Source organism: Vanacampus margaritifer, chromosome 3 (assembly GCF_051991255.1).
Source record: "Vanacampus margaritifer isolate UIUO_Vmar chromosome 3, RoL_Vmar_1.0, whole genome shotgun sequence".
NCBI classification, from domain to species: Eukaryota; Metazoa; Chordata; class Actinopteri; order Syngnathiformes; family Syngnathidae; genus Vanacampus; species Vanacampus margaritifer.
The window spans coordinates 10677258-10691798 of NC_135434.1; the positions used below are offsets into that span (position 1 = coordinate 10677258).

At 38.7% G+C, this 14541-nt stretch overlaps 1 protein-coding gene across 5 annotated transcripts in view; it reads left to right on the forward strand.

Annotated features, from left to right (window-relative positions):
- Positions 1-14541, forward strand: part of slc23a2 (solute carrier family 23 member 2) — a 37679-nt gene that overhangs the window by 17702 nt on the left and 5436 nt on the right. For 3 of the 5 annotated variants that reach the window (XM_077560986.1, XM_077560988.1, XM_077560989.1), the window contains 13 exons: positions 358-575; positions 2797-2895; positions 3551-3667; positions 4508-4665; positions 6656-6744; positions 7351-7418; positions 7913-8094; positions 10757-10877; positions 11975-12131; positions 12379-12526; positions 12608-12713; positions 12812-13079; positions 14202-14297. In XM_077560986.1, the coding sequence (XP_077417112.1) occupies positions 358-575; positions 2797-2895; positions 3551-3667; positions 4508-4665; positions 6656-6744; positions 7351-7418; positions 7913-8094; positions 10757-10877; positions 11975-12131; positions 12379-12526; positions 12608-12713; positions 12812-13079; positions 14202-14297 (1827 nt within the window). Of the gene's footprint in view, positions 1-354; positions 576-2796; positions 2896-3550; positions 3668-4507; positions 4666-6655; positions 6745-7350; positions 7419-7912; positions 8095-10756; positions 10878-11974; positions 12132-12378; positions 12527-12607; positions 12714-12811; positions 13080-14201; positions 14298-14541 lie in introns of all 5 variants that reach the window. The other 2 variants (XM_077560985.1, XM_077560987.1) reach the window with 1 other exon arrangement.

The following is a 14541-nucleotide window of genomic DNA, read 5'->3' on the forward strand; positions in this document are numbered from 1 at the left end:
TTGTCGCTGTCTTTCCAAACTGTTTACACACTTTGCATCCTTTCTCTCACGTCTCCTGCTGGTGCCTGCCAGTGAAATCCCTCCAACAACTTATTTTCTGCCATAACTGCTCATGCATAATTTACAATCCAAACAGATGTGTTGGATCAGCTGCTGTTCTGTTCATCTGTTTTTAATAGATGAAAAGTCATTGTGGTGGTCTGTTACGCTAAGAGCAGAAAAAAAAAGAAAAACACTTTAACAGCAGATCTCAAACGAATGCAGCCAGGCACCTTCTAAGGTTATCTGATGTGAAGTTTAATTAATTTAAATCTGAAATGAATCTCTCCGCCCATCTCTCATTTGTTTTCCAAGCAGATAAATCGTCCCTGGATGATGTAATCGGACTGAAGGACTCATCTGCAGTACTGACACCGGAGCGAGACAGAGGTGACGAAGCGGACGAGTGGGTAGACCACCGCAATACAGGAATGGGCGTGGGCAAGAACACCACCTCCAAGCCCGTGGACAGTGGGAGCGAGGGAGGCAAATACGAAGAGGAGAACAAACATGGAGCCGACTTCTACCCCATTCCGGTACATGCGTGTATTTTTGTCTTTCTAATTCATTGGCAAACACATATAGTAAAAGCAAAAGGACATAGCTGTGAAATGAAACATAACATTCAGCCATATGATTACAGTAATTTCTGGACTATAAGCCGCTACTTTTTTCACTTGCATTCGACCCTGCGGCTAATACAAAGGTTCGGCTTATCTATCAGAACACTAGGGGGGCGCACTTTAAAGAAAGCGCAAGAGCGTCAGGCAGAGCAAACCAAACCAAGTGAGCCCAAATACAGCAGGTAAAGAAAGTAGCGGGAACCCGGTGCGGTAGCATTAAAAACACGAATCGGTAAGATTACCGAATGAAAAATACTGAGCTCTCTCAAAAACATTAAAAACACCTGCGGCTTATAGTCGGGTGCGGCTTATATGTGTAACAAACACGAGTTTTCCCCAAATTTAGCTAGCGCGGCTTATAGTCAGGTGCGCCTTGTAGTCCAGAAATTACTGTAGTTCTATCAAGTAGACAATGATTCACTTTGACTTATTAAAAACAAATGAAGCATATAAAGTTTTGTTTACTGGTACTCTTCCAAACTAAGAGTTCAACTGCAAAACTGCTTAAACTTCAATAATTGTATCTTTTATATTCTAATGACTCTTGCACATCATTAGTGTCTTGTGTGGGATTTTTGCGACTGACTTTAATAGAGACACATGGATTAAAAAAAAAAAGTCCGTAGGTAGAATGAGGGATGGGCATTTGGCTCCAGTAAATATCATACAACGGAGGGATTAGAATGGAGAAGACTGTTTTTTTAGTCCCACAACAGGGTAATCCCAGGTGTAAAGCAACATTGACAGACGTACACAAAAGGAATGAGTAAAAAAAAATTTCTTTATTATTACTTTAGTCAGTTTCAAATGATATCAGTGACCATTGGGAGGTTTTCTTCAATTAGCAGAGGTGCACAAATACTTTGTCCACATGTATAACAGAGATTCTCTGTTATGTTTTTCATGATATTCCCTTCCCATGTGTGTTGATCGCAGTGGTGGAAATGCATTTTAAGCTCGGGTGGTATGAATGTATGTGACATAATTTTGCCTAAATGCTTGTGAAACATTGATTGCACCCATTCTAAGCCCTACTTCGATCAGGCGTGACATTTGCATTCCAAACATGTGTACGTTCACATGACTAAATACATGAGTTATGTGTTCTCCCAACAAATGTTTGCTGACCTTCCTCCATCTCTAAGTCAGTATTTCAATATTGCTTCCTGATAACATAAGCGACCATGAATCCTGCTGATTTTCTTTTCAACACAAGGCCTCTCTGGTGACGTGCTTTTGGTGATCACAGAAAAATATCAACACAAAGGGGAAGGAAATGAGACACATTTGGAGCTTCCTCCTCGGTTGTTTTCCTCCCCTCGTGACACTGAAGCTTCCACGTGTTACTTCCTTACAAGATAGAAAGTTAGGGCTACGAAACGGTCTATAAGATGGATAGGTAGATAAGATAGGGGGAAAAAAACCCATTACATTAAAATAATGTTACTCCTTAAAAAAGTCACACATGCTACACGGCTATGTAAAGTATGCATTTACATTATCAAGAGTCCTGTAGTGTTGGTTGCATTAATGTTTCAGGCCTTTTTTTAACTTCATAGTTTTAATTAATTCCAGTTACCGGTAATTCAAATCACGTGCTTCGTTTTGGTTGGTCGTTCGTCTTTATTTGCGTGTGCATGTAAATTGCAATATTGAGGGAAACAAATTGCAGTTATCTTTTTTTTAATTTTATTTTATATATATATATATATATATATATATATATATATATATATATATATATATATATATATATATATATATATATATATATATATATATATATATATATATATATATATATATATATATATATATATATATATATATATAGTCAGCCCTAATTCCAATTTATTCATTTTTAATTACATATTAATGTAATTAAACCATTTATGTATTCTAAATAGTAAAATAAATATATTATTAGTTCTCTACAAAAAAAACTTTCCCATCTGTCTGCTTAAAAATAAAACATACCCCTTAAGAGCACAAAAATTTGTGCACCTCTGCGCTAGTAGAAGTCAAGAAAAATGTGAATTGATTGGTCATGTATTCCATTGGAGGTGCATTTGTACAGTGCTTAAACTGTTTTGCAAGTACACACACATTTGAATGTGTTTTGCTTTGTGGTTAGGTGGTAGGTAATGGAGTGGGCGGAGCCAGTGGGGACCAGGATACAGAGAACACTGAGCTGATGGCCATCTACACAAAAGATGTTCAACGAGCAGAAAAGGTAACCGCAAAGGAATGCAGCGATGACTCTTTTTGCGACTGTCATCAAGATGACTGGCAGTCACATGTTACAAGCGCTGACTCGGATGTAATATAGTGATGCACTGTAATAATCATCTGCAGTCTAGTTTCAGCATGAAAAGTTGACCCAAATACAAAGTGCTGTGATCGGACCTCTTCCAAAACTGAGATTGGCTGTGATATCAATACATTAGTGAAAATTGTCATTATGATAAGAGCCAAACGGTGTGAGATGCTGCTGCATCCGTGCATGGAATGTGATCTTGCATTGTGTGGAGGTGGAGTTGAGTCTGATATGTAATCACGTGCGTTCATGTTTACTGTTTATACATCAATTTTTTTTCTGCCCTGTCTGTCTCTGATCTTCTAGCAGTACATCAGCATTTCTCCTTGATCCTTGTATTTCCTTGTATTTCGTTTTATCATCTGGTCCAGTTTGACATAGTATCTGCTTCATACTAGCCAAAACAATGCCTCCACTTCACATTATACCCCTCCCCTCTTTCTAATACACACTTCCCATGTTGTCACTGTGACTTGCATTTCTGAGGATTTTTTCCCCCCCAACCCTTTAGCACTTGAGAGTTTACTTTCCCTATCAAGAGGTTCATTACATCTTATTTGTGTGTATGAAGAGCTCAATGTCAGAGACGTTGGACAGCTCAGACAGCGCTGACCCGAGGAGGATGGACATGATATATATCATAGAAGACACGCCGCCTTGGTACCTGTGTGTGTTTTTAGGCCTGCAGGTAAATTTATATTTTTATTAGCCGAATATTTGTCAATGTGGCTCTAATGAAAGTCATAATATTGTTTGCAAAGAGGAAGCCGTTGGTTGCCGTGAATTATATTTGGATTATGCATGTTGAAACTGGAACCTTCTCCCAAAATTAATTGATTTAAAAAAAAAAATGCACACTAGAGCGCAGTTGTCACACTTGAGAGATTAAAGTAGGATATTCTATCACTCTGAGCGGTTTCTAAAAAAAAAAAAAAAAAAAAAAAGGTGGAATTAATACTATTGGTTAATGTCAAAGGCACTTTTCTTGACACAGCTCTTGTATTGGATTTTGTGTGAACTTTGCGTAGCTAGCTCAGTGATTCAGTAACCACTGCGTGGTGGCATATTAGTGTATTATATGAGTTTATCAGGAATACCACAGAAAATAATCAAATTCCACCCAACTGGCCAGAAAGTTATTTATTTACTAGAAGTGATGCATCTTTGTTCATATATGTGTGCCAGTGATTTATACGGTTAAATACTCTTCCACTAAATAGCAGACGGTACAGTTAACCTGTGTTATCCACCTATTATTCTGACATTGAATGATTCATAGCCTCATTTTCAACAAAACAGGCCCCAAAACAAGATTGTCTTTATTTTAGTATGTACTATTTGATTTTACTATGATATTTTTCTAGAGTAAAATATGTCTTGACTGAAAAAAAAAAGAAGTTAGAAAACACAATTGTAGATTAACCTTATAAAGTGACCAGTGAGTGATTAACCTTAAATCTCGGTGGGAAAATTGTCGAAAAAATATCATGTGTCACGTCTAACTAGATTGCCCATGTTGTTTTTGCAGCACTATTTGACATGTTTCAGTGGAACTATAGCAGTGCCATTCCTCCTCGCCGAAGCCATGTGCGTCGGCTATGACCAGTGGGCCACAAGCCAGCTCATTGGGACCATTTTCTTTTGTGTGGGGATCACAACCCTCCTACAGACCACGTTGGGCTGCAGGTACACACGCACGCACACGCACGCACAAAGCACTCTCAACATACACTTCAAACCCTGTTCTTCCACTCTTAAGACCTGAGCTGTCTTCTTCATGTCATTCTAAACTGTTTGTGAGAATTTGACTCTATATGCTAACACACTAGTCCTAAGAGCCTTTATAGATGGGCGCACTAATGCTGATACTGATGTGTGTGTGATTCAAGGCAGGTGGCGTGAAAGACGTAACGGTTATGCAATGTGAATGATGCTGAAACCTATTGTTCTACGTAATTAAACTGGCAAAGTAGCTTTTGTCTTGTCTGTTTGTACCCTGGCTGGACACAGCATTAGGTACACCAGCACATTTGAATGAGAACCAGTTCAAGAACAGAAAACACAAATTTGATGGGCAGGTATTACCGGTACTTTTATTTAGGGGTGTCAAAATTAGTGCGTTATTTTTGAGTCAAGGTTATTTTAGTTAACTAAAACTAACGAAAAAACTGCAACTAAAATTTAAAAAAACTATTTCGTTAACGATATAGAATAAAAACGAAAATGCTTTGTAAAAAATGAAAACTAACTGAAACTACAATTTATGTTTACAAAACTAACTATAATTATAGCAAAAATATCCTTCGTTATAGTCTTTGGTAATTAATTTAATGCATGAGCCTTTGGGGATGATTTATTTTGATATTAACCGGAATAAGGACATTTGAAAGTGTGGTTTTTAAATATTGCGCACACCAGTAATACACGTTTTTTTTTCTAAACTAAAACTTATACTGAAACTAGCTAAAACTAAGCATTTATAAAATAACTAAAACTAATAAAAACTATCAAAACCACCCTGAAAACTAATTAAAATTAACTAAATTTAAAAAACAAAACTCAAAACAAAATAAAATAAAATGAAAAATTCCATAACTATAATAACCCTGTTTTGAGTTAATTTAAAGTTCTTTCAACACGAAGCGCAATTACGGACTGCCTGTACTTGGGGAATACCAGTTGCAACGCAGCAGACACGTCCACGTCAAAATTTAGCAGTAAGAAATTGAATAATATTGCTTATATTTGTGGAGACTGGGATCAAGTTGTATTTTACAATTTTAAAAATGTGCAGAATTTCACAAGTTACTTCATGTTAAAGATTAGATAGCTCTTATTTTTTTGCCAATGTCTTACAAATGCAATTATGCCAACTAGTGGCAGAAAAATGACCCCAGCACAAATCAATATCACTTGTTTTTTTTTTTTTTAGTACAGTACATCTTTTTTTTTTTTTAACTATTATGAAATTACTGTATCAATGACTAAAAGATGCAGCCATAGTTCTATTAGTGTAACATATTTTCCCCTTATGTTAACAAGAGGATGAAAACTCAGAAAAAAAAATATTGTACATTTTATTGTACATTTAGAACAGAAAATTGAAGTAATGTGACTAATTACGATAAAAAATTTTTTTTTTTTTTAAATCGCCTAACACCCCTACTTTTATTATTAAGATGTACATAATTAGGCGGCTAAAAGGAAACTCCCACTTCTATCCAGTTGTAATGTTTATGTTAGTTGAAACGTGTGGCACATTAGTGTGTCTCTTGAAATTATCCAATTTCACGTAATTGCACAGAAATTTACTAATGACAAATCTACCTATTTCACTGTCTAACAACTAGTGGATTTATTCTGTCATCTAATGGAAGCACATTTATTGTTCTGCCTGTCACTACATGTCACGAGCCTAGATAGATGAATAAAGATATTGTTTTTGTTTTAAATAAATAATTTCTGGCCAATTAAATATATTGGAATCATTTCCTGCGGCACCGCTGGTGATCTCTCATTGCAGACTAGTGTGCCATGGCACCCTGGTTGGGAATGACTTTTTGATTGGCTGGTGACCAATAAACGGTGTACCCTGCCTCTCACCAAAAGTCAACTAGGATGAGAGTTTAGAAACTGTTCTTATTCTCTTCCTGATGAGTTATTTCTGGTGTCCTAGGTTACCTTTGTTCCAGGCCAGCGCTTTTGCATTCCTCGCCCCAGCCAGAGCCATTCTGTCACTGGACAAATGGAAGTGTAACAACACAGGTGAGAGCATCTTCATAAGGAAGATGGTGTGTGTATGCTTGTTTTTGTTACATAGTGGGGCCAACATTCTGAGATTTCACAGAGTTGTGGGGGCCCACCCGTCCATGTGGGGGCCATTTTGCTGGGCCCCACAAGTTTAGACCTCTTTTCGAGGGTCAAAACTAGTTTTAGAGTTTAGGTTTGAATTGGGTTATGGTTGAGGTTAGGGTAAAGAATAGGGGTAGGCAATCATTTTTTAGGGTTAGGGTTAGGGGAAGGGGCTAGGACAGAGGTGGGCATCGAGGGCCGGAGTCTTGCAGGTTTTGCATGTTGCCCTTCTCCAACACAGCTGATATATGATCAGCTCATCAGCAAGCTCTGCATAAGCCTGATAACGATCCTGTTCATTGGAATCAGCTTGTGTTGGAAGTGAGAAACCTCCAAAACCTGCAGAACTCCGGCCCTTAAAGGACCGAGATTGCCCACTTCTGGGCTAGGAAATGCATTATGTCAATGAGATGGCCCCACAAAGATTGTAAAACGAACGTGTGTGTGTGTGTGCGTGCTCTGATCTGATCTTTGTCTATGGACCTAACATTTTAATCTTCTTGTTTTTGTTCTCTTTAGCGATACTCGAGACAAACAGCACAGAAATTCTCCACACAGAGGACATCTGGCATCCCAGGATACAAGAAGTGAGAAACAAAACAAAAAAAATACGCACTCACGAAAAGTTTTGGGGTTTGGGAAGTTTTGTGGGGAAGTGGTTGCAAAATGGGAAATGAAAATGGAATTATGTGAGCATAAAATAAAAACCTCCAAGGCAATCGTTTTCGTAACACATTATTCGTTGAATAACTGCTTACCAAACAGCAGCTGGAGAGCTGCCAACACCAACAAGCGCATGTGACTGTGTGGCTTGTTAATATCCAAATAAATATTCTGTTTATGCAAACCCCGTTTACTGACTCTTGTCTCCTGATCAAGAACTTACATGAAAGAGTCACACCAGAGCAAACTGATTAGTTAATCAAGTGTTAAGTAACAGGGAACATCTGGCAAAATAAAAACGAGGGCACTGCCTCAATGTATAAAAACTTGTCTTTGAAGTTAATATATTATTCACATATGAAAAGTGTGTGATTGTGCGACACATGAGTTCAATCCCAACTTTTATTATTTTTTTTAGATCCAAGGGGCGATCATTGTTTCCTCCTTGGTGGAGGTGTGTATCGGGGCGCTGGGTCTACCCGGGCTCCTGTTGAAGTATATCGGACCTCTGACCATCACCCCCACTGTGGCCCTCATCGGCCTCTCGGGTTTCCAGGCGGCAGGGGAGAGGGCAGGAAAACACTGGGGCATCGCTATGCTGTAAGTTCAGACCTTTACGTAAATGCTGTGTTTTCTGGATCTGCACTTGACATACGCGGAAGAAACTAAACGTTTTGGGTATTTCAGCTTTAGAGTAACATTTTAGAATAAACCGAATGCACTATAACCTTTACAGAGGAACTTGATATGACCGCTTTTGAATGCACATTTCTAACTGTCACGCTTCAGTACTCTTTGCAAAACTACACTCTAAAAACAGTTGAGTCAAAAATGGATCCTCTTCTTGAGTTAAAAAAAAAAAAAAAATGTCTTTCAGTGTAAAACAAATACAGTGGTACCTCAGCTCACGAACTTTTCGCCTCACAAACATTAAATTCGCGACCATATAGTCTCAGCTGAGGAACTAGTTTTCGGCGGACGAACCAAATCACGCGACACGAGAAATCACGAGAAGCTGACGCACGCTCACGGCGTCCCAGTTCGTCACCCCCTTTCTTTGAGTGCGGAAGTGGTTTGTGTTTGGTAGACATTTTGGACCATTTTGGAGTGTACTTTTGCTATCATGGGACCGAAAAAGACCCCACCACAGGCTAGTGTTAAGCCTAAGAAGACATTAAAGAAAATTACGGTCGAGCAGAAGAAGGAGATCATCGAAAAACACGAAACGAGGTGTGCGTTTGTGTGACTTAGCGTCCCGGGTATTATCGCCGAGAAAGCACGGCAACTTCACTCTGATATCATCAAGAGGCAACCTGGAAGTTCATAATGAGGTCCTCAACACAGAGGATTTGATTCGCCTTCAAGAGGACAAGCAGAAGGAAGCCATTCAGGAGTTGTCATGTGAGGACGAGGAGGAGGAGAAGATGGCTGCAGCATCAAGTGAGAGCATCAAGACCATGTTATCAAAGTGGAGTCATGTGCAGGCTTTTATCAAACGGTACCATTCAGAAAAGCCTGTGGCTATGAGAATCATGAACATGATGAATGATAATGTGATGCCTCAGTTTCGTAAGACCTTACAACTCAGAAAGCAACAGGTGTCAATTAAGAGGTTTTTAGTCAGCAACAAGGATAAAGAGTCTCCTAAGAAGCAAAGAAGAGAAGCCACACCCCGGGTTTAGTTACCTACAGTCCTTATGGAAGGTGACTCTCCTTCCAAACAGTAACTCCCTCCCTCCCTCCCTCCTCCTCCCACTCCATTCCATCAAGCCATCAACTACTGTACCATCACAAAGGCAAATAAAACGACTTTATTATACAGTACAGTGTATTTCTTTAATTACAATACAATAGCACATTTATTATACATAAAATAAGGTATATTCTGTGTAGTTTTAAGGCTTTTTTAATAGAAAATTGTGTTTTATGGGGACCTGGGAACGGATTATTCTCATTTCAATGGTTTCCTATGGGAAATACTTGTTTGGAAGACAAACTTTTCGGCTCACATACTCTCTGTGGGAACCAATTAAGTTCGTGAGCCAAGGTACCACTGTATATACTAAATATTGGTCATATCATTTACTTGGGTCAAAACATTGGGTCTTTTTGTATAAAACAGCCCACAAAGTTGGGTCAAATTGACCCATAAAGTGGATCGGTCCATTTTTGATCCATAATTGGGTTACTTTTGATCCAACTGTTTTTAGAGTGTAGTTGAGAGAATGACTTTTAGCTCTTTGACTGCCAGACGTTTTCAGAAAAGGGATGCCGTGGGTGCCAGCTAATTTTAAGCATTTTGACTGATCTTTCAAGGTCCATAGAAAATTATGTGTTTGGACTATGGAAACACTCATACTGCCAAAACAAGATTGGACTCTCATCTTCCATCAGAAAAAAAAAAGCTTGTTTCTACCTTATTCCGTTTTTGAGTAATCAACAATAGAAAATGGTTAGTTTCACCTGTTTTGAAAAAAACGTCTTTTAACGTCTTTGGCACTCCTCCATAGGATTTTACGAAACGTTATTTAACGTTTTTGGCAGTCAAAGAGTTACTTGTCGACTTGGGTTTGTGATGTGAAAATATGAACAGGATGATGGAGAGGACAGTTTAAATGCCAATTCGAATCGAACCAGGAAAGGTATTGGTGCATTCATGGATCAAACACCTGATGTGAATTTTGCCCCTCCTTGTTAGAGAGCAGCAAATTGTGCAAAAAAAAAGAAAGAAATATTGAACAGGTTTAGGAGAAGAGAATTTAATTATTTTTCCTGAAATTTCACCCAGTAAAGCAATACTCCTAACTTTTGGTTCGTTGTATGATGACCACAAAGGTCCCCCTCTCAGGTTGTGACATTAGCCGCTGTGTCATGGCTCTTTGCGCCGTAGCCGCAGGGTTGCTGCTCCCACCCGGCGTAATGGGCTTGTAATCGCCCACTGCCTTGCTTTGACTTTGTCAAGCGGTCAGGTTAATTGATTTTTCTGTGTGGCCTCTGGGGTCGTTTTGCACATATACAAGGATTAATGCAATAGGTTTAAAACACGATGAGCTGTTTTTGGAATTCAATCATTTGTTCATGGCAAAAAGAAAAGCAAGTGGGGAGGACATAAGATTTACTCCGCCCTATCCGTCGCCACGTGTCGTCCGCATTTGTACAATTCAGCCGTTGGATTCAAGATGGTTATACTGTACATCGGAATTCGCAGTAAACTTAAGAGGAGGAGACATTTTTGCTTTAGTAGAATTGTTCTTGTTTGCAGAACTATTTTCCTGGTGCTACTCTTCTCCCAGTATGCCCGAAATGTCCACTTCCCGTTGCCGGTCTACAAAGCAAAGAAAGGCTGGACTTCCTACCGGCTGCAGGTGTTCAAAATGTTCCCAGTAAGTGTACCCTTGAGTCTGTCCCCTTGCTGCATAACTTTGGAATGGCTATTGTAACAGAAATGTTGCACAAGCATTTTACACAAGAATTTGACTCATTACTCAACCTTGTTTCACATCTTGTGTCAATACTGCTGGGTTGTTGGAAAGGTGTCACTTAAGTGTGCCACCATGCAGGTTCTTATGCCATCTGCTGGTCATGAAGTGAAGCAACAGTATACACAATGTTGATTTAACATCTTGATAATTAATTTTGACAAATTTAAAAGGGTGACTACTCAATGAACTCGTATGCCACAGTCTTTAATAATAATAATATCTATTTTTTAATTAAAATAATAATAATTTTCAACTCTTTTTCACCCCCTTTGGACGATTACAAACTACAATTTTTTTTTTACCACTATTTAGAGTAAAAATGTTGCTGTACAATTGTCATAAACAGGAAGACATTTCACATCATTCTGTTGTAGTGTTGCGTTCATTTTGAGTTAATTTAAAGTTCCTTTTACTTAAACGCGCGAGTGGGGGAATTCCAGTCGCAACGCAGCAGGCACGTCCATGTCAAAATTTACCAGCAATACATTTAGTAATAATGCATGTATTTGTGGAGACTCAAGTTGCATTTTACAATAATAAAAAAAAAATGTGCAGAATTTCACAAGTTACTGCATGTTAAAGATTAGATAACTCTTAATATGAAAAGAAAAATGCATTGAGCCGTCACCAAGGTCTTACAAATGAAATTATGCCATCTATTGGCAGAAAAACGACCTCAACACAAATCAATATCACACTCTCTTTTTACAGTACAGTACATCTTTTTAATTTTAATAGTATGAATTATTATAAAATTACTGTATCAATGACTAAAAGTTGCAGCCATATTTATATTAGTTTAACATTTTTCCCACTTATGTTAAGAGTATGAAAACTTGCGTACATTTTTATTGTACATTTAGAACAGTTCTAAAATTTGTGATTAATCGTGAGTTAACTATTGAAGTCATGCGATTAATTACGATAAAAAAAAATTTTTTATCTCCTGACACCTCTCGTTCACATGTATTTGATTACCTTTGTCACTTGTCATCCAGATCATCATGGCCATCCTGGTGTCGTGGCTGCTCTGCTTTATCTTCACGGTGACGGACGTCTTCCCCCCTGACAAGGACAAATATGGCTTCTATGCCCGCACGGACGCACGGCAAGGGATCCTCTCGGCCGCACCCTGGTTCAAGATCCCCTATCCCTGTGAGTGTCTCCTCATAAACAGTTTAGTCTTTAAATAAGTTTTAAATCAGGGTTGCATGTTAGGCCTTTTTGCTGCCCACTTGGCCGTAGCTAATAAACCCTTGGAAGAAAATGTTAGGACAGTTTTGCTTTAAATCTCGCTGCTACAAAAAAAAAAATCCTCTCATTAAGCCACAATCAAACAATCTATAGATTATTTATCACATTCAAAATATTTCCCATAATGTTAAATGTTTTGACCTTTCAGTTCAATGGGGCGTCCCTAGTGTAACGGCCGCAGGCGTAATCGGCATGATGAGCGCCGTAGTAGCCAGCATCATCGAATCAATCGGTGACTACTACGCCTGCGCCCGTCTGTCGTGCGCCCCTCCTCCTCCCATCCACGCCATCAATAGGTAAGCTTCGTCACGCCTCTGCCTCACTCTTCCAAGGGATATTTTGGACACAGAGCACTCTCAAATCCGTTATCTACTCAGGGGCATATTTGTTGAGGGCATCTCCTGTGTGCTGGATGGACTTTTTGGGACCGGAAATGGCTCCACCTCCTCCAGTCCAAATATTGGTGTCCTTGGAATAACAAAGGTATTTCACACCCGCAATTACTCAAATCAGACTTTTTTTTTTTCCTTCTTTGTGATGATTGTAACAGCAAAGTTGAAAACATCTCCACTTGTCCGCAGGTGGGCAGCAGGCGTGTGATCCAGTACGGAGCCGCCATGATGCTGCTGCTGGGGCTGGTGGGTAAATTCAGCGCCCTGTTCGCCTCCCTGCCAGACCCCGTGCTGGGGGCTCTGTTCTGCACCTTGTTTGGCATGATCACGGCGGTGGGGCTTTCCAACCTGCAGTTTGTCGACCTCAACTCTTCCAGGAACCTTTTCGTTCTGGGCTTCTCCATCTTCTTCGGCCTGATGCTGCCAAGCTACCTCAAACAGAACCCGCTGGTTACAGGTGGGTGCAGCGAACTGACGGCAAATCTCAGGAGATTTGCCTTGATTGTTAAAAATGCTCGTCGTCATGTGGAATTTACCAAGATGGGCGTTGGGTTGCTCTACGTCTAGAACCAATTTGGGTATTAATAGATTTCACTACATGGGAGCAACCAGCAGAGGACGCCATTTGTTCAGGCATTCATTACTTACTACTTTATGTAATAGTAGGGATGCCGCAATTTAACAAAATACAATTTAAGCAACTGATGTGTTACAGTCGCCATGAGCAGGCCCATTTAACTCATTTGCTCCCCAAAACGTATAAATGTGTTATATTTTAAACGTTTTAAATTTCCCAAAGATGTATTTATTTATACGTTTGTTTATTTTTAGGCTAGAGCATACAGAAGGCTTTGATGCAGAAATTGTAGTTATGACACAAACGACCAGCAGGTGGCAGCAGGACAAAATAGATCAACCAGGGCCATGTTGAAAAAAAGCTCATTTACTCACAATTCTAAATAGATTTGTGAATAATGATGAAACATAGCTATATTCTGATGTCAATTGCTGCAAAACAGAAACGGATAGAATGGCTCTTTCTTTTGGTAGGTTCCATGTTTTTATAGCAATAGAACACAATACTCTGTGGGCCTTGCAAAATCAGTCAAAATCCAGTAAAACAACTGGGAGTGAATGGGATTGCTTTAGTAAAATGGCTGGGAGTGAATGAGTTAAAAATACGTTACAGTTAAAGCATTGTTCATTTCATAAAATATAATATATACATCATACACTATATCATAAAGATTCAATTAACATACAAAAAATACTTTTTGGGAGGACATTTCCCACCTAGAGTTTTTAAATTATTTTAGGGAGTCTACATAATGAGTTTCACTTTTTAAACTAAGTTATAAAAAGAAATAAAGATTTCCATTTTTGCAATTTTTTTAGGTGCACCTGCAAATTGGCATGGTTAATTTAAAAATACAAATTGAAAATTAAGTTTTTTCTCCCAATTGGCTTTTATCCCTTCAATATAATAATTACAGGATTGTATATTATTAGTGTGATTTGTTGTTGTTATTAAGCTATTACCTTTGAAATAAAGTATTTTGCTGTTTGTTTTGTTTTTCAGGCATTGTTGAGATTGACCAAGTGTTAAATGTTCTCCTCACCACTGCAATGTTTGTGGGAGGCTCAGTTGCTTTTATTTTGGACAATACTATTCCAGGTGAGCCATTTATTTACTCCGCTATTGTCTGAAAGCAGTCAAATTATTGTCATATTGTTGTACCGGGTGTCCTCGGTTTATTGCAGTACTGACATACGAGGTTTCAAAATTACGAACGGCGTGCATTGAACAGCTTGCGCAAGATTGTCGTCAAAAAAAAGAGCAATGATGATGACATGTCAAATCGGTAAAAGGAAAAAAAAAAGTCATCACGGCAGACACAATCGTTTACCACCATACGCGT